This window comes from Doryrhamphus excisus, linkage group LG14 (assembly GCF_037039965.1).
Source record: "Doryrhamphus excisus strain RoL-2023G ecotype Guam linkage group LG14, RoL_Dexc_Guam_v1.1, whole genome shotgun sequence".
In the NCBI taxonomy this organism is placed as follows: domain Eukaryota; kingdom Metazoa; phylum Chordata; class Actinopteri; order Syngnathiformes; family Syngnathidae; genus Doryrhamphus; species Doryrhamphus excisus.
Window position 1 is genome coordinate 15,453,332 of NC_136370.1, and position 20,312 is coordinate 15,473,643.

General features: G+C 41.5%; 1 protein-coding gene across 1 annotated transcript; it reads left to right on the plus strand.

The window, feature by feature from the left end:
• The first annotated feature begins 286 nt into the window (after positions 1 to 286).
• On the plus strand, positions 287 to 10,579 carry prox2 (prospero homeobox 2). The gene is made up of 5 exons (XM_058090473.2): positions 287 to 368; positions 1,332 to 2,885; positions 5,525 to 5,635; positions 6,884 to 7,078; positions 8,847 to 10,579. Exons 2-5 carry the CDS (start codon positions 1,374 to 1,376, stop codon positions 9,012 to 9,014), a joined length of 1,986 nt encoding a protein of 661 aa, XP_057946456.2. The 5' UTR covers positions 287 to 368; positions 1,332 to 1,373; the 3' UTR covers positions 9,015 to 10,579.
• Positions 10,580 to 20,312: the final 9,733 nt, after the last annotated feature.

Here is a 20,312-nt window from a genome sequence, read left to right on the forward strand (position 1 = left end):
CATGTAGGTTATGTTAATGCGTGTTAACAAGCCATATTTGGTATACTATTTGGTATAATAACACCGCCCTCCTTCTCAAAATGCACAGTTGATTTTGGTCAACTATATGATTGTGCCATTCATAAGGTATACAGATAACAATACTTTGGACACAAATAACCTAAAGGAAAGTTCAGGCTATAAATATCTTCACATTTTCACATATTTGCATTTTTTGCATGGGCATTGTTGGACTTTAAAGTAAAACCCGAAGATCAGAGAGTTAATTGACACTAACTTCTTCTCACGACCACGCCCCCTAAGCCCACTATACGCTCTCGTGCACTGCTCACTTCACAGTATGCGTGAGGCCATCAGCCCAGCAACAGGTAAGGAGGCTCCTTTACTCACTTTTTTGTCACCTAAACCAACACTTTCTTACATTGTTTTATTGTTATATATAGGATACATATATGGGATCTTTTCAGCAGTATTTTTCAAAACTGTAATCATATGCTAGATAGGTGTTTAGCCTATTAACCGACACAGTTAATTCATTGGCCAAGAAATAATTACACTACTTTATATAAGGTGCGTGCCATTTAAAAAATTTGTATACAATCATGATGAATGTTAATTGAAGTCATATATTGGCATTTTTATAATTAATTAAATCGTTGTTTGTAATAAAAATAATATAATAAATAAATAATCTGATAGGAAAGAATACTAGTTATTAGAAGAATAAATATATTAATATTACAATAAAGTATGCTCTCAAGGATATCCTCTGGTTTGCCGCCAATTACATTTTATAGATATTAAGACTAACTCAGTTTTAGGAAAAAGTTAATTTCAGTGTTCTATGTGATATGTACAAAAATGCAATCACATGTTTTCAAATCTATTCCATCTATTCCTGCTGTATTTAATCAGTAACAATTCACTTATTTAGTAATGAATAATGTTCATTTTGTGAAATTATACATGCGCACTTACAGAAAATGAAAACCAGTGAGAGGTGACTTTCAGATTATCAGAGGGTGAGTAAATTGATGTTTGATTAAGTTATATAACAATATCACGAGATAAAAGGAACTCATTCTTGTCATGCTCAAGATCAAAGTTTTCATTTGTCAAAATATTTAATAAACACCAGCATACCTAAATAAGCCTTTGTCTTCTTGTCTTGAGACAAAAAAAATCAGACACGGTATCCTCTTTAGCTTTACCGTAGAAAGAAAATTAACAGACACTCACTGGAGGTGTTTTTATTAGCCTTTGCAAATTATATGTGCTTCTTTATGACTTGACAACGTTATTCTTGTGTTCATTTGTCCCTGTATTTTCAGATTGTGGTTTTGCAAACAGTGTCATTGAAGCTCTTTGCCAACATGAACCTAAGCGCCTCTGATCAGAGTGTACACCACTCCACTGAAGGTCGCCTTGAGGATGACAAACACAGTGTCATGCTGCCTTGCTTACGCAGAAATATCTACGATGAGCCACTTGCCCCCTACTCCAGCGGATCCATCATTTCGCAACTTCTCCGGAAGACCATCCACAATAGCAAAAGAGTGCTTGATGAAAGCCAGTACTACCTCTCCAACACAACTGCTACTGACTCTGGACAGGAGGACCGCAGTAGTGTGTCCTCAAAGGACAGCACAGTAGAAGCATCCTCCCCAAATGGACACATCTCTGTGAGGTGCAGCCCAGAGGGAGAACACCCTATGACAGACCACCTGCAAGCAAAGAGAGCCAGGGTAGAGAACATTATCAGGGTGATGGCTGGTTCACCCAACAGCAGGCAACATGGAGATAATGAGAGGCCCGACACTGATGGCCGAGACACCAGGGAGTGCAGAGAAGCATATCGGGAGAACAAACGCAAGCAACGACTCCCTCAGCATCAGGAACACAGCATTGGAGGACCGGCAACTAGAAAATCTAGAAATGACGATGATGATACTAACACCAAGGATGAGGAGTGCCACAAACTGAAAGAGCAACTCCACAGTATGCAGAAACTTCTACGTCAGCTCCAGGAAAAAATCCTTCAGGTTTACAACCAGGGAGATGCTGATCATGATCAAGCTGTAAACATCGATTGCGACACTCTGACAGAAAGCGCTGATGATGCTTTTGAGAGGAAGAAAAGTCGAGTGATTTTAGAGGGTGAAGACAGAATTAAAGTAGTCGGTCACCTTGCACACCAAAGAGAGAATCAGAACCTTCGGGAAATCCTGAAGCAGGAGCTCTCCAGAGCTGTGAACGAGTGTGTGGATCGGGTGTTAACAAAGGTGTCCACATCGGGGCTAGATCTGTCCTCTCAACAGCGAATGTGCCCGTCGCCAGACATGCAGATCAGCTCAGGTACTGGCAGAAAGAACCAATCGGACAGCTCCACACATGAGCACCTACAGGCCGAAGAGGGTTCCGTCAAGACCCACTCTTTGGAGTATTATGAAAACTCAGATGTGCACCAAGACCAGACAGAGGCTCTGTCACTGGTGGTCCGCAAACCTGTGACGTCGCCTCTGAGCTCGGTCACTTCAACAGTAAAACGGCCCTACCCTGTACACCAAACGCCATTCCAGTTCAACTACAACACCCCTCTTCATGATAGTCAGATTCTGGAGCACCTTCTCAAGTATGGCCCGCATTCTAACTTTGCAGGACTCCATTGCATGCCCCATTCAATGGACAGAACCTCTCCAGACCCAGTGGATTTACCTTGGGAAACCATCGCATTGAGATCCAAGGTAACACCAGGCCACCTCAGCCACCACCCTCGCCCGTCCGCCCTGGGGCCGGTCACCGTGGACAACCTGTGCCTTCCTCATGTCAAACTGGAGTGTGGCGAGCTGCAGAGTGTGGCCGAGCGAAACCCCTACATGTCTCTCAACATATCCTTTCACAAAGTAACCACTGCTTTTCACCTTTAATGAGATGCGGGCTAAAAGAATGAGATAAAAGAAACTGCATTGGAATTCTGACACATGAATGAGTTGTTTGGGCCACAATTTCAAAGAAATTAATTGAAGTGAAAAAAAACAGTAATCCTATAGCATACCATATGAAAAAAAATCCTTGATTGACTATAATGTAATTATTTTTCCTGGCTATTTCTCCTGGAGCCACTGGCTCGGAATAATGCCCACAATGGAGGTCTTCATGGATGTTAATGTTATATTCTTCTTCTTCGGGCATCAAATATGTTCATAATAACTCGTCAGCGCTTTTGCCATTTACAGCCAAGTATCTTGAAGTCTCTGTTGCTTCAAGACACAATATGTCGTCAATCAATTCCACTAAATAATCAACAAATAGTTGTTGTTCTGGTTGTTAAATCGTTTGATGTGAGAAAAGTAAATAGCTGACCAGTTTTCAATGAGCCGCACATTATGATCCTTGATTGGGTTTGAATCTGTTGGGCTATGTTGCCGCTCCTTCTCTTCCGGCTCTGCCTACCAAGGAACCATGTTTTCAATTAACATTATTTGTATAAGGGCGGCACGGCGGTCTAGAGGAGACCAGGGTTCAGTTCCACTCTCGGCCATCTCTGTGTGGAGTTTGCATGTTCTCCCCGTGCATGCGTGGGTTTTCTCCGGGTACTCCGGTTTCCTCCCACATTCCAAAAACATGCTAGGTTAATTGGCGACTCCAAATTGTCCATAGGTATGAATGTGAGTGTGAATGGTTGTTTGTCTATATGTGCCCTGTGATTGGCTGGCCACCAGTCCAGGGTGTACCCCGCCTCACGCCCAAAGACAGCTGGGATAGGCTCCAGCACCCCCGCGACCCTCGTGAGGATAAGCGGTAGAAAATGAATGAATGAATGAATTATTTCTATAGCACAAATGACATTCCTTATGCAGCCTTCACTGGAGATCTCTAGTGGTTGGGTGTTATAGAAACATTGACAGCTTAACCTAAAAACTTCCTGTTTTTACCTGAATTGGACTCATGAAATCAAATTTTTAAAAAAAGGAAACGTGTCAGAGCGTGACAATCTGTGGTTGGAACTTGTTCCTGCATATGTTCTCTGCAACGAGTGACTCCACTGGTTCGAATACCCGATTCACAAATTGTTGCTTTTTGATGAGTGACTCAAGTGAATCAAGTAACTGATTCACTTCAGAGTCACTAAAAGGATTTAAGTTCAATATCACTGGTACTATTGTACTATTGCCAAATAGACCTAAGTACTATTTGACTGCAGTGTATCCAGAAAAAAAACAAACAAACTATTCTACTATTCTATCTTGTACTTGTATTGACACAATGTTTGGAGATTCAGTTAGCATTTCCCTCTGTTTGAACACACTGTACTTAAGCGTTGACTGGCAGATGTCCGTTTCAGAATGGGCAGCGGCAGTAACTTCAAGGAGAATTCATTTCTTTGATCTCGCTCCCTCCATTGAAAATTATGGCATCTTCTTTAATCTGAGCAGAGTAATGACTTTAAGTCTGGAAAAAGACAAATAAAAAGGAATACAAGGCTTTGATAAGAATTGCCAGGAACAAAAGCCGATTTTTCAAAGGCAGAGAAAGCATCGTGTTCTGTTTCAGGAAGCATCTTTTTTTTTTTTTTTCCATACTTGAAAAGGTGCAGGATCTATTTCTCCATCATCACAGTGATGGGGGTGCATCTAAAAGGTCACATCTGAGTGCTGGTGGAAAAACCACAAGTGCCTCCCAACCATAACACTTGAGCTCTTGTCTTGAGCACATGTTGTTGGGTGCCTTTGTCAGAATGCACAAAATTGAACAAGATGAAGTGAAAGATGACAGCGCTTTGACTCATGCGAACGCAGAAGGAAAACCAACGTCAGACAAGTTGTTTAATTGCTTAAGACAGCTGAACAAGAGCGTGATGTCTATCATCAATGTGATTATATTAGTTATACCTCATGGAGAGCATCACCCCCCAAAATTCAGTTTAAATATGTTGTGGCGAGAAGAATTGTCTTTTATTTTATCTTAAAAGGGCGCTGCTTCTCTTTGAACAATAACGCATTAATCTTTCATTCCCACATCCTTGTTTCAAAGGTAGGCTTTGCTAATAAATGTATTCTGTTGTGGCCTGATGAAGACATTTTGTGACCTGGGGCATTGTGATGGACTATATAGGAAATGCTCCATACTATTTTCATTGCCACAGGGTGGAAAAAGTTCAGTTGTAACTTTGCCCATTAAACGAAATTTATTTTTACATCTAAATCTTTTAGCATTAAAATCAAAATGAAAGTACCTTGAACTTCATCTTTATTCCACGAAAAACAGAGCGCGACATATGTTGTCTTTAAATTAGCCCCTCTTTCTTCTTAACAGCCAGCCATGAAGTGCTTTGCTCGCTAATTAAAAATCCCTAATCTAATTCGTAATTCTGTTTTGCCAATAAGCACATGTTAGGGTCATTATTGACTGTGTGCTTAATGCCGAGCGAGTCTTCAGCCAAATTGAATTTAGCAGAAAGACCGATGCAACACAATACTCTGCTCCACTATCATTTTTGCTTTTGTGCCTTAACGTGATCATGAACATCCAGGAGGGTCTCACCCCGAGTCACCTGAAGAAGGCCAAATTGATGTTCTTCTACACCCGCTACCCCAGCTCCAATGTCTTGAAGACATTCTTCCCTGATGTCAAGGTAATATTTTTGTATTTTGAAATGTTAAGAACCCGTAGTCTAGAACTGTCTCCTGCGTTTAACTCCCCTGGTATCAACTTTTCAGTGTGTGTTTGGGACAGAGAGAGCAGCAGCAGTGTGTCGGAGGAGAGAAACAAAAACGCAGAGGGTTTAAATAACAAAGCGACTGAGCTGCTCGTGTGTCCTGGGGGCAGAGGGAGATACAGAGCCATTCTCTGTTTGAAAAAGGCCTCTCCAGTCAGCAAATGGAGTGACAAAGGACTCTCTAGGCAAGGCATTGCTATTGAGTGTCAACAGAGAGTCGGTATTAAAAACTTTGCTGGCCCTAAACACAACATCCTGTTGGCCTCTTGTGGTCTTGCGTTAAGCCGTGACTCTTAGCTCTCTCCCGCCATCCTTTTTGTCTTTGCATCATCTCTTTTAACACCATCCCCTGCCTCGGCCTTCGTTTTGCAAAGTTCTCCAAAACCTCCTCTGTCTCCTCCCTCAGTGTGGCCCCCCTGCATCCCAATCCAAGCTGACCCTAGGGTCAGGGGGGAGGATGGTGTGGCAGCGGCCTGCGAACGTCTCCTCCTTGCTCACAATCTGGCGGTGGGAAGTGGCACCGAACAAAAGAGCACCTAATCCCAGTGTCTGATTCCATCCTATCAGCCCGAGTCAACAAGAGAGAAGCTTCCTTGTGTCCTTACCACTCGGCGTTCTCACACCAGTGGAAGGAGAAGCGTCTTTGATGCCTGCCCAGCCCTTAGGCCGTTTTTTCTTTCGCTCATCTTTCTGGATGATGAGATAGAATAACACGACTAATGTCAAGATTGAGTTTAGAAATACACGGGCCTGGCAGATGTTTTTTTACTGGTGGGAAAAAAGATCAGTGCAATTTGTGTCTCCAAGAGTGACAGACTATTAGCTGGAATTTTGCCCCACAGGTACCGAACTCAAGTTACCACAGTCAATTATTGCGTGAGTCTTTAATGGCACCCAATCTGCCACAGAGTCCATTTCATTCATTTGATTTAGAAGCACAGCACTTAATCATTTTAATTTGGTCTGATTTAATTGAAGTCTCAGATAGGAATGACCAGTTGTATTCCAAAATGAATCATCTCTCTTTTGTACCTTTTTATACAGGGGTGGGGAGGGGGGAGGGGGGTGTTATGATTCATTGCCTCAAGACACTACAGCCCCCCCCCTCTTAGTATTTGCTGTCGTTTTATTGAAACATCTTTGATATTTTGTCCTCTTTTTCAGTTCAACCGCTGCATCACATCTCAGCTCATCAAGTGGTTCAGTAACTTCCGAGAGTTCTACTACATCCAAATGGAGAAATTTGCTCGCCAAGCCATCGTAGACGGCGTCACCGAAGTCAACGACATCACAGTCAGCAGAGACTCCGAGCTGTTCCGTGCACTCAACATGCACTACAATAAGGCTAATGACTTCCACGTAAGTGTCGCTTATTGCTTCTCAAATTTTCATACTAGGAATTCAGGTAGTGTATATCAGAACTCCTGCATGTTCTTCTCGCGCTCAGCCTCCTGCTGAACCGATGTGTCACACTGCACCTGTGGCTCGCCAGCCTTCGCTGCCATTATCTAAACTCCAGAGTGATGCTTTAGCAAACTGTGGGAAGAGGAAGCCGCAAAATCCGGCTAAAACAACTCGGGATTAGAGGACCCGTACGCCTCAGCGAGGCCGAGATTGCTACTGATGCGGAATGCTGAGAAAGATGCTGTGGATGCCGAGGCAGAAGGCCACTCGGTGGGAAAGGGATGTGACCGTTTTCTTTATCTTGGGACTAAGACATTCCTTTCCCAGCGATGCTTTGAATCAGGAAAGAAAAATAACTTATACCAACATCTGTTGTGCTAACTGGACACTAGATGTCCTTTCATTAAGGTATGTGTTGTACTCATTTTAGGATGAACTGGACACATGATAAAGAAACAAAATGATTTTTTTTTAGCATATTGTCATCCTTTTTAGGTGACAAGGTATGCTTAAACACTATGGATATTTGTATCGACTGCTCGTCTTTTTTCTTCTTAAACTGGTGTACATTTATTCTAATCAATGACTATAAATTAGGTATAAATAGTGAATAATTCAAATGCATTGCCGGACAGTGATATCTGTGCAGTAGATTCCTGCTGACTCGTGGTTCTGTAACTTAAATACAAAGTGGTTGGATGGCGCTATCTGCAGTGGAAAAAGAGTGCTGTGGTATGAATCCTGCAGAGGGCACAGACACAATATTTGTCAGCATTAGAAACGACATGATGTTGTGTACTGTAACTTCACATTTTATAAGTACAGTTGTCCCTCGCCAAGTCGTGGTTCGAATTTTTATTATCATTATCATTGTTTTTCACAATATAATAATAATAATAATCAATCATCACAGTTTTGTGGTTGACTACGTCATATTATTAATCCAAAAACATACTTTTTCAAACGTAAAAATGGCTAAATTACCAAAAAAAACTAATACCAAGCATTTAGAAGTCTAATCAGAATCTAATCAGTGGTGTCCAAAGTGCACAAACTCCATTTGTGGAGCCCAGCTTTGTTTTTACTTGCCCCTGGCATGTTGTAAAGGTGAAATTAAAAGCAGACAATAGAGCAAAAAGCCAAAATGAAAGTTTGAAAGTATTAACTAATGATAAAGCAAGGTGTGGAAAAAGTTTGGACATTAAATGAAACAATTGAAAAAAAAAACAAATCCACATCTAACATCCTGAACACAAACTGTATAAACAGCGCCTCTGCTGGTTGCAGCCTGCTACTGCATTTTGTTTTAACTCCCTTCAACATGCAATGAATCAACCAATTGACAAAATTCTTAATGATGAATTAAACCACTTATTGATTATTATTCCCACCATATGCACAAGCGAACAACTGAATGTTTAGTCCAATTCCAGCGAGTCCAGCTAATTAAAGCAGCTTCTGTTTTGAAGCATATAATAGTTAGACTACATCTGTAGTAGTGTGTGTGTGTGTGTGTGTGCGTGTGTGTGTGATGAAAAGAAAATAGATCATCCTTTTCATCAACTAAATTGATGAATAACGTGTTGGGAACGCTAACAACACAGGTCGTCTTGCTTCATTCATCAGTGTTGGTGCAACATTAGAACAAAGTCATATTTGAATGTATGAGATTGTTTTAGCATTGCTGCCTTCGCTCAGTCTCGTTATTTCCCTTCTTTTAAAGGTTCCGGACAAATTCCTGGAGGTGGCTGAGATTACTTTGCATGAATTTTACAAAGCCATTTCTGCGGCCAAAGATTCCGACCCGTCATGGAAAAAGGCCATCTACAAGGTGATTTGTAAACTGGACAGTGACGTTCCGGAGGAATTCAAGACATCATCCTATTTGTAGTTGAAAGTGGACAGAAGAAACATAGGAGTTTGGTGACATTGGAAGTTAGCCACTGGAGTATTATTTCTTGTAGTGCTTTTTAGTGAAATAAAATGTAGTTGTGATACCGTAGGTAGGTTGTTAATATTCTTGTTAGCATTTTTGTGGATTATTATTTGGTTGTGTAGTGTTTACTTGTACTTGTAGAATCAGTACAGCCTTGGTAACCATTGAAAAATGAATAGGTGTGCTAAATGTTTACAAAGATGAAATCTTACTTTTTCAGTATTGTTAACAGAAGTATATAATTCCTTGGACAACTATTGGGAAAATTAACAATGAATCCATTCTAATTAAGTCTCATTTATTCATTTTCTACTGCTTTTTCCAGAGGTGTCCAAAGTGCAGCCCGGGGTCATTTATGGCCCATAACTAATTTTTGTTGGTATGTTGACTGACAGTGCTGAACAAATATTAAACCACACCCAATTATCTATGAATTTTCTAATATACTGTTTTATTGGACAAAAAAATGCATAATAAATCATAAAGCACATCATTATTTATTAATTAATATGAATTCCTGAATAATAAAAGCATTTCAAGGTGTTCTAATTATACGGTACATTTTTGGTTATTCTGAAAAATGACTTGTGTTCGTTTTATTTGTCAAATAAATAACCAGAACTTTTTTTTAGTTTGTTTTTGATAGATTTCTATGTTTTCTTGTGTTTATGACATCCACGTACGTGTTCAGCACTGTACATTGGGTCGGTTTGGGTGTGTCTCCCACATGCTTACATTATTCTGTATGTGGAAACATTGTGCACACCCCCAGCTTTGACTGTTCAGGGTCATGGTTTATAGCTGGAGTCTACCCCAGGTGACATTAGGTGAGAGATTGTATACACCCGAGACTAGTCAACTGTAAATCAGAGCCCATACAAAGAACTATTACACTCATGGACAAGTTTAAGCATCCAGTTAACCTAACATGCATGTTTATTTTTTTCTGGGTGACATCAACCAACCTAGAACTTCCAAGTTGTGAAGCAGATGTCATAACAATTCCGCCGTGCTTTTTAATGGAATGGAAGTACTCCTGTTTCAATGCCAGAGTTGTATTGATCAGAATAACGCTGTCTGAATGATTCGTACCACAGCAGAGGTCCACATCGATGTACCTCTTCCCAAAATAGTGTCGTCTTTACAAAATAGTTGAAACTAATTCATCAACACCTCTGCTGGTTACGGTCATCTACACTATTATGATTATTTTGCCCATTCCTATGATGAAGTATTATAATGTTGCTTGATGCTGACTTACTATCAATGTGTATTGAGAGTTTTGACACTTTTTCCATAGCTGTGAATTGTGGAAAAACACAAAAAAACATGCACTTACACTGTATCTGTCAGAATGTGATTATGCTATAAACTATTTGCTTGATATAAAGTGCACGTGGAAATAATGGAAGTGACTTTGAGGACAAAGGGGAAAGCTTTGATGATGTAAAGTACAATTATTTTGAGATATATCAGTAGTATAGAGTGTAATGAATGGATCAAATTAAAGGTGCTCTAAATTATGCGAAATCAAGTGATTGTGGTTTTCTTTCATCGTCACCTTCATCCAAAAAGATTCCGTTAAACGCTTTACTTTCAGCTACACATGGTGAAATATGAAAATACTGCGTTCCAGCTTCGATCCCTGAAGGTGCCTCTAATCCACGTGCACCCAAACTATTCTGTTCACATTGTTCAGCGAAGCCAATTCAAGTCAACTTTCTAAGGCCTTCATTCACTGCGGATGCCGACAACTGGCATTTTCTTAAAAACAGCCACAATGCATTCCCTCCTCATGACTAATGCCCGAGGTGACCTCATAACACAGTTGTGCCACCGAAGCAGAATTCCACAAACCCACTGGTTCTTTCTTCCAGGCAGCCGCTCAAAGCACACTGATTGAAAAAGCATACACGCAAGTTGGATGACATGGCAACCGCTGGGATTCATCCATATTGAGCCACACAATCATCATAACAAATCATTTAATTTCATTGACAATAGTAGGTTTAATGAACATGTACTATTATTGTATATTTTATAAATATATATTATATATCATATATTTTTGATATAATATGTATGTCATTTTTGCTACTTATATAATATTCAAATTCTAGCCCAGGGGTCAGCAACCTGTGGCTCTTTGTTGTGGCTCGCTTTGCAATGCTCGAATATTTTTTTAACACCCGAGTGGTTAAAAATGCACATCTTTATAATGAGCTAAAATATCCAACTTTGTGTGAGACCATGAATGCATCCTGGCTGAGTTCTGACTGGTGATTGGATGAGCACGAGCACGAGGACGAGCAGACAGGATACTATTTACGCTGCTTACGATGCTATTTGCTATTTATTTTATTTTAGGAGTTTTAGGAGGGGGAAAGTAATACTTTCCCAGAGCTGTTTGACATTTCTAAAAAAATAAATTAGAGATAATTTTAAAAAACAGCGGCATGGGAACATCTTTGCGCCAGTGTAAACATATCAAGTAAGTTTACAGTCATTTACACATACATTTGTGTACGTTTATCTTCAATGGTAGCAAGAGTACTCAATCAACTCGTCCTTTCTTATCTGAACTACTTTGATACCCCAAAATCCCCTCCACATTTGACGACCAAAGCCGTGCATCACAGCTGTTGGTCACCAGCTAAAAGAAAGAGGCTGTCAATTCACTGTGCTACACATTTCTTCAGGCGTAAGGTAGTGAGGTTTAACCACGATGATACCATGATAACCCTACTAGTTGGCACCCGTTACACCCACTGCACTTCTGTGTGTTGTATTCTCTTCTTAGAGTTTATAAGACCTTGTTTAAACCTATGTTTTGCGGCTTCAGGCTGTTTTTCTTCAGTGGGCGGGGGGGGGGGGGGGGTGGCTCTTTTCATAGTAGTCAAGGTTGCCGACCCCTTTAACTAGACAGATGATACAAGATAGTGGCAAGACACACACACAAATCAAATTAAAACAATATTCGCTAGGTTCACTGTTTTTATACAAATTGAAAGACAATCTTTTGCCGTTATTCTATAGGTCCCCGATAGCACAAAGTAATGTTACAAATGTAATCATCTGGAGCATTCCAATCAACTATACACGTAATCATTTGGGAAATTGTATTTTTTGTCAAAATACAAAGAAATAAAAAAAACCCCCAATGTTTCAATATGTATTTCATCGTACATAATGTCTATTGGTACTTCTCAATTGCAGCTTCTCTGGACACAACATTCATTCATTCATTCATTTTCTACCTCTTATCACAAGGGTCGCGGGACTGCTGGAGCCTATCCCAGCTGTCCTCGTGCGAGAGGCGGGGTACACCCTGGACTGGTTGGCAGCCAATCACAGGGCACATATAGACAAACAACCATTCACACTCACATTCATACCTATGGACAATTTGGAGTCGCCAATTAACCTAGCATGTTTTTGGAATGTGGGAGGAAACCGGAGTACCCGGAGAAAACCCACGCATGCACGGGGAGAACATGCAAACTCCACACAGAGATGGCCGAGGGTGGAATTGAACTCAGATCTCCTAGCTGTGAGGCCTGCGCGCTATCCACTCAGTCCGCCTTGCAGCCCACAAATCCAAATATGTTGCCATAATTATAGAAATCAAACATAAACGATGAAAGCTTTAGATGCTGTTGTCCGCGGCAATCGTTTTGTTTTCACCAAAAGTTATGATTTAATGAAAATAAATTGTTCTCTGGTGATTTCCATACAAATACTGTACTTGAGCCTTATTGCCGTTGTGATGCAAACACACTAAACGATACGAGACACCTTTATAGTTTTGACAAACAAGAGGTGTGCATACTTTATGAAAACACACTGTTTCTTGTCCCAATTGTTGTTACGAAAAAAAACTAAAACATTTAATTGGAAAAGCTGTTAGGTAACCAAGCACCAATTACATCAGAAATGATAACATTAAGGAAATTAAAACATTAGTTGGATTTGTTGATGAGAAAGACAGGAAACAATAAACCACACTAATCTTTTAATAGACATGTCTTTTCAATTAGAGCTGTCTTCTTTGGTAAATTGATTTACATCCTTAACACAATTAAAATGCCTCCGGTTGAAGCAAAGTGCTTTGCTCCAATTAATTTGTCGGGTGACATTTTCAGAGCAAGACTTGGTAACCTCAGATATAATGGAAGAAAACAGAGAAAAATACCTTCGGTTGTTTAGCTGCCTCTGGCTGACAAGGCCTTTGCGTAAATGGCCTGATATGAAATTATGTATGAGATGGTCTATTGTGAAGCAAGGTTTGTTAGTAATGAAGATGAAAAAGACTGGAGAAGTAGATGAAATTGAAATAGAAAGTCACGCAGTAATTTACACAATGTGACTTTCTGAGAAATAGTGTTTATGAGACTAATGAAGCCTATGCAAGGAAGATCATAGACTAACAGCAGCATCTAGTGGCAGCTTGAGGTAATGCAGCCTTAACCTAGTCTGTTTTACATGTACAGTAATAATACTAAAAAATTGTGTATAATTTATCCAACACATGCCACAAGGGGTGTCAGTTTTGCATCCAGTTGCTGTAACAGGATCAAGCACTCCAGAGCTCAAGAGGAATGGAATGCCTATTTAATCTCCATGCTTATGCATACAAGCTTTTTTGGCACTGGGAGCAAGGGGAGGGCAACTTGAGAATGGGGGAGGCTGACTTTAGGCTGCCCTTCAGACAACCACTTCTTGGTGTAGTTTGGTGCGATCACCAGTAAATCTTTATTAATTTTAATTGGAGCCTCCATTTAAAAGAGCAATTAAAGCGGATTAATCGAGCCCATCCCGTATAATGTCTTCTGTTAATTAGTTTGTCAGCACTGTTTTAATATCGCTTAATGACTTCATATTTCAGGGATGACATTAAAGGGATGCTGAAGGAAAAGAAATGGCCTTATCACAGTGCGCTGCTTTAATAGGAGATGTCCCCAGCCAATGAGCAAGGTCAGGCCTGGGAGCCGCTGGGGAGGAAGATGCTGCAGGGTGGCACCAAGCTGCCAAGCTCCTGGGATGCAGTAACACACACACACACACACACTGTGCTGTATATCATTTTGGAAATGGGCAAATGAATCTCCTGGAGACCTGTAAGTATGGGACAGTTAAAAGTTAAATTGTCCAAATGTTGCATTCATACAGTAAACTGTACAATACCTTTTAGCTGACATTTATGAGGATAGAACACACATGTCCATTGTTTGACATTTTTTCATCTCTTTGGCAGTCCAACCCAAGGCAACTGCCCCCCATCTAAAATTAATGTATTACAACCAGCAATTCTGGGCCACACGAGAAAAATCACATGCCCCCCCCCCCCGGGAAGCTGTGGTCACCACATCTATAGGATCTAACTGACCCATTAAAATCTATTTTTATAGTATTTTACTTGAATTTGAATTTAGTTAGATGCATGTTTTGAAATAAAGACGTCCTTCTTCTCTTCAAGATTCGAATTTCACGACTTCACTCTATCTCGCTTTTTGAAAAATCTATTACTCAATAAATGATGCTGTTTCATGGTTGATTTTTAGGCAAAACACAAGCTAATGTGACATCATTTCATCTAAATTAAGCATTTTCTAGCAAAAAAATAGCAAAATGAATTAAAGAAATTAACTATAAACTGGCCGGCAGGGCGGTCGAGTGGTTAGCGTGCAGACCTCACAGCTAGGTCTGCACGCACAGACCTCACAGCTAGGCCGAGGGTTCAATTCCACCCTCGGCCATCTCTGTGTGGAGTTTGCATGTTCTCCCCGTTTCTCCAGGTACTCCGGTTTCCTCCCACATTCCAAAAACATGCTAGATTAATTGGCGACTCCAAATTGTCCATAGGTATGAATGTGAGTGTGAATGGTTGTCCAGGGTGTACCCCGCCTCTCGCCCGAAGACAGCTGGGATAGGCTCCAGCACCCCTCGCGACCCTTGTGAGGAAAAAGCGGTAGAAAATGAATAAACTATAAACTGTTTTGCTCATGTGGACTCCTACAGAGCAGCTCCTCACGATAACTGGCACAGAAAGCTTTCTCGAGCTTCCAGGATCTGCACCTATTCAAGCCGTAAACCATTTGTATTAACTGATTCTACTCACAAGCCGCCTGCTTGGACCGCTGTGATTGGTCCTCGGTACAAGTCACCGGTTGCATGGAGTGTGTGACTTCTCACTACATTGGGTAATACGAGTGTAAAAGTTGCACTTTAAAGGTTTTCTATGAAGATAATGAAAATATAATACATTTTACACAGTTTCCTCTATGAGCATTCTTTGCCAGGCCTTGACTGTAGCCACCATCACTTTGTTTGGAGACAATTTTATCATCAGTCACCCACTGATTTTGCCTTCTCCGTAATATACTTGAGATGACTTGTGGGGTGAAAGAGTACTCCTCTGACAGTTCTACCACGTTCAAAGGAGGCCAGGTTGCAAGAAGTTGCTAAAAACCAAGAGCACATCCTCCTCATTGCAGCCTGGCCTGGCATGCATCCCTGCTAATTTGAGTGTGCCCTCGCACCTCCACTCTCCTCAGCAGATTCATAAATCTCATTCCCATTATCCCACTAATTAGCCGGGATTACAGGAGCATGTAATGCCCCTACTTCCCAATAGATTGATTGGAGGACGGTCTCTTTGTTTTGAAATCACTTCCTGATTGATGTACAGAGCCCTAGTTTGCAATTGTAATGGCCCAGATGTTAACAATCAAATGCGTTTCCGCTCCAGGAAGTAACAGTCTGTCATGGAAGAGCCAGCCGAGCGTGTAACGACACATCACAGGAGTGTGGGGAAGGAGGGATGGCAGAGGTGGGGAGGGATGGAGAGATGAAAAGGAGTGGGGGAGTTAGGTACTGGAACCTTGGCAATAATAATAACAATAAACCTTTATAACTAACATACAAACTGCCTTGTTTTGAATGTGCAGTGCATTTGTTTCTTGTTTTAGTCTCAACTTGCTGAAGAAATGTTCCAATATTGTGTTTATTTATTTGATTAAAGGAGAACGGATTTGAACGGTAAAAAAATACTCCTTATCTTAAAGTACTGTACGTGGGACACATAACCCCCTTTGCAACCGTCATTAGGCTATCAGGGCTGAATATATAATCTAGAATGAAGACACTTCAGAATCAGTAGAGGGCAGTATTGTTTTACCAAACTGTCTCCTTCACTTTCCTCCTCATACCCCCCACCCCCATACCCTTCACCAATAAATCACTTTCCCAGATAGTTAATGGATATAGAAGCAGATCATGAGTGAGCTATCTGTGCGGCGATAATTTAAGTGAAGATCCCCACACTGATTGCTGTGAAAGGTTATTTATTTCAACAATAATGCAGGACACAAAGGGGGAATCTGGGCGAGATTACCTGCAGGTGCACGCTAGAGTGCTCATCTCCAATGGAGCAGCGTGTAAATTGGGTTCACTTTCCCCAATGAAAATACAGACTGCAGTTTATTTCAACTTTATGCACATGGAAGCCTGTGCTTCCCGCTCAAGGGTGGCTGGGGACTCAGAGATGGCTCGGTGTATGAGGGGAGGGTGGGCGTAGACCTTGAAAAATGTCTCTTTTGTCCCTGAGTTTCCTGAAGGCTGAGCTATTGAGGTTTGGAGCTTCCACTCTCCTCTAATTAAAAAAACAATAAGGAAAGTGTCTTCTCCATGTTGGTCTAAATAAGAGAAAGGCCTTAAAATGTGCCCTTGATCAACTGTGTTGCATGTGTGCATGCACACGCGAGTGATGGGCACTATTGATTGGCTGTGTTGGTGGAGCACCGCAGGGCAAAGAAGCCAGCTTGGTACAGACTCTCCTCTTCTCCCCTCATGCAGAAAAATGCATGATTAAGGCCTAACTGACATGTCTAAAAAGTCCTGGGGAGAGAGAAGAAAATGGCTCCATATGCTTCCCCATGTGGTCACAACAACCCAAATAAAAAGCGTGGCAGCAGTGGCTGTCTGGTGCTGCCTGGCGTCCAATAACCTCTAATCACAGCTGTCTGCCAACAATGGTAAACATGCCACTGCAGAGTAAAGGAACCTAAAAGCCTCTGTGTGCAATGTACAGCACACTCGGGTATCCAATGTATACTTTTACATGTCTATCATGCTGCAGGCTTTCAACTATACGCTGTCAGCCGAGATATGCATCAGACATGGATCCAATGCTGTGTGAGATATAAGCATTGGGTAAAAGGATAGGAGCCCTTGAGCCGCATGATAAGCACTGTCACAGACACATAACATATGTAGCTATACGTGATGCTTTGCGTAACGCTCCAGTGGGCTTTGCTCGACTTTACCTGGGGTGGCAGGTGAAAGCTGTGCAATATGCGCATCAGCCACAAGAGCTACACCTGGGACTCCCAGGTTTGGGGTATCTCAATCCCCCAGATGGGTGTCCGATCACCCCCATCCTCAGGGTGATGGAAGCTGAGCATGGCTTCGAAACACAGCCTTCTTGCCAGATGGATGGAAATCCCAGACATGTGACTGCATGGGGACATTTGGGTGGCCTGTCCCAGGGGACCACATGGCACAAGAGGGAACCTGTCTGAGACTGCCAGCTGTACCACTCCCTGCTGGCCCAGGACACCCGGGGGTGTACCTGCTGCTGAACTTGTGCCACGGTGCTGTGTGACAAATGGCTGCTCAGCTTGAGAGACATCGCTCAGTACAACATAATCAGAGTGAGCGAGTGACGGACAAATAAGAATAAAGTGACATCATTTGAGTGAATAAACATATGCGGGACATATTGCGCAATTAATGGGACATCAGTGATGAGCAATCATTGTATTTAAATAGGAATGAGTCCATTTTTGTTGTATGAGCATCACATTTCATACAGGAATGAGTGGAGTTCAAAAGCCTTTAGAAGAAAAATACAACAAGAAAGACCCCCAAATTCAAGTAGCCTTTATTAGAAGAAAGCTATAATTGATAACCTGTCCATCATTGGAATAATCATGGCCAATCCCGTTTGTGGGAGCCATCTCTGCTTCCCGCCCTCATCCTTTATGCCCCTATCACCCTCAACACATCCACTTGCCATTGAAAACTTGTAATTGAATGAGTTTTTGTCATTATTGTGATTAATCATATTAATTTGAACTAATTAAGAGATGTTGGAAGTTATGACAATTAGATTAATGAAATTAGTTTTTTTCACTTAGCCTGCAAAAAAAAAGGACAATCAGACCAGGACTGTTATGAAACATCTGGAATTTGGGTCTAATTGAATGTCTGATTTTATTAATGATGAAATTTATAAAAGTCCTTGAGGGGGAAATTAAGGCAGATTCGGCGCCTAAGAGTGGAAAATTAATTAAAATCCTTTCTGATGTTCATGCTGAAGAGAGGCACGGGGCCTGTTAACCCTGGTCCTACTGTGAGTGCTGCGTGTGTACACACAGGGGCCCTCCAAGGTAACTACAAGGAGGAATGTGGGGGCTTTGAAAGGACAGCAAACAAGAGCTAATAACCCCCGGGATAACTGGTTTATAGCGGGTTAACAGATGGAGCTTATTTGGATTTGTACAATTGCTTTATGGTAACTTATGGTAACTTGTATTGAAAACCTGCTGTATGTAGTTTATTTTTTCTCATTGACTAGACAAGGAAGTGGACAGATGACTGTTGGTACTATAGTGGTTCATGCAGCTGGATGGGGTCCCATTTTGAAAAGGTCTTTTGGGGCAAACTCCAGCCTCTGTAATGACGATAATAGAAGATGGAGTCATGGATACAAAGCCAGTTGTGGTGTTTGCATGATCAATCCAACATTTTCTTGGACAATTCAGCATTTTCCCTAAACAGCACTGATGGGATACTTGATTTAATTCACGAGTCACTGGCACAAGAATGTGACACTGAGTCTTTTGTCAAGCACTCGTGAGTCGGTGAGGCTTGCGGACTCAATCGAGCAAGTCAATCGTTTGTTTTGTCGAGCCTATGTTGCAGCTTGGTCACAAAGAGGAAAGAAGAGTTGAGCATTAGCTGACTAGCTAGTAGGCAGGAAGGATGCTAGGTTAATTGGCGACTCCAAATTGTCCATAGGTATGAATGTGAGTGTGAATGGTTGTTTGTCTATATGTGCCCTGTGATTGGCTGGCAACCAGTCCAGGGTTTACCCCACCTCTCGCCCGAAGACAGCTGGGATAGGCTCCAGCAACCCCCCCACCCCCACCCCTCGGGACCCTCGTGAGGATAAGTGGTAGAAAATAAATGAATGAATGAATTAATAAATAAAGCTAAAATAAAGTAAAATTACTCATTTGAAGATGACTGGCAGACATAATTGAGAGGAAAAAGTATGTTGTCACTTAAGTGGCGTTTAAACTTGCACACGCTTTGATCCTTCCTGCTCATCCACCACTTCCTGTTCATCCAACCCTACTGCTAGCTTGATGTTCATGTTCTCCTTCAATATTTTAAATCAACATTTGCAATAAAAGTAATTACATTAGATTCCAGAACCCCCCTTTCTCCCTTCAATGAGCGGTAGAAAATGAATGAAAGTTTGTGCAAGAATTTCTTGCAAAATGTGATACATTTTACTTGAAAAACCTAATAGGTAGAGCACAGTTCACTTTGAACAATGGTGCTTAACTTTTTGAGTTTCCAAATCAATTGTTTTTCCAATTTGATTTCCGAGAGGTACTTTTTAAATTGAAAATGAATACATTTCATATCACATAAAAAAGTACATTTTCATATGAGTCATACTGCAGATTTTGGGTCAATTCCAAACAATTCTTGTAGCGGTGCTCGGCCTTTCCAAATGATTGACACCCAGGTCAAGCTCTACCACTCCAGGTGCAGTAGGGGTCTGACACTTGTGTTGCATTGGCTCCGTGCGCCCCTCTCAGTTCTGCATATTCACCAGGCTGTCTCCCACTCTGCGGGCCAATTCATAATTAACAGCTGTTGGCTTGTCAAGAGTGGCCCTGGCCGCTGCACACACACTCACACACACCTATATATTTATATTCACTGTGAAGACCCCCTTGTCATGGATGGATTTTAGAGGCCGTGAACCCATCCTCTTTCCCCTGAATGATGGACACTCACCTGAAAGCTGAAATGCATCCTCAGTGGAGCTGCTCTCAGCATCCCACCACATGATCTCCCATTTCCTCTCTCTGTCCGTTTCTCCCTCATTCTCTTCCACTCCTGCCCGTTCTGAGCCTTCTGCCCCTGCAACTTTTGCATAAAGTCCAGTCCGTCAGG

Bases quoted from the DNA above. Each gene is read 5' to 3' on its own strand.
- prox2 (XM_058090473.2), top strand. From the start codon at position 1,374: ATGAACCTAAGCGCCTCTGATCAGAGTGTACACCACTCCACTGAAGGT. The intron at 2,886-5,524 runs AACATATCCTTT...AACGTGATCATG, and splicing joins GAAACCCCTACATGTCTCTC to AACATCCAGGAGGGTCTCAC. The intron at 5,636-6,883 runs GTAATATTTTTG...CCTCTTTTTCAG, and splicing joins CATTCTTCCCTGATGTCAAG to TTCAACCGCTGCATCACATC.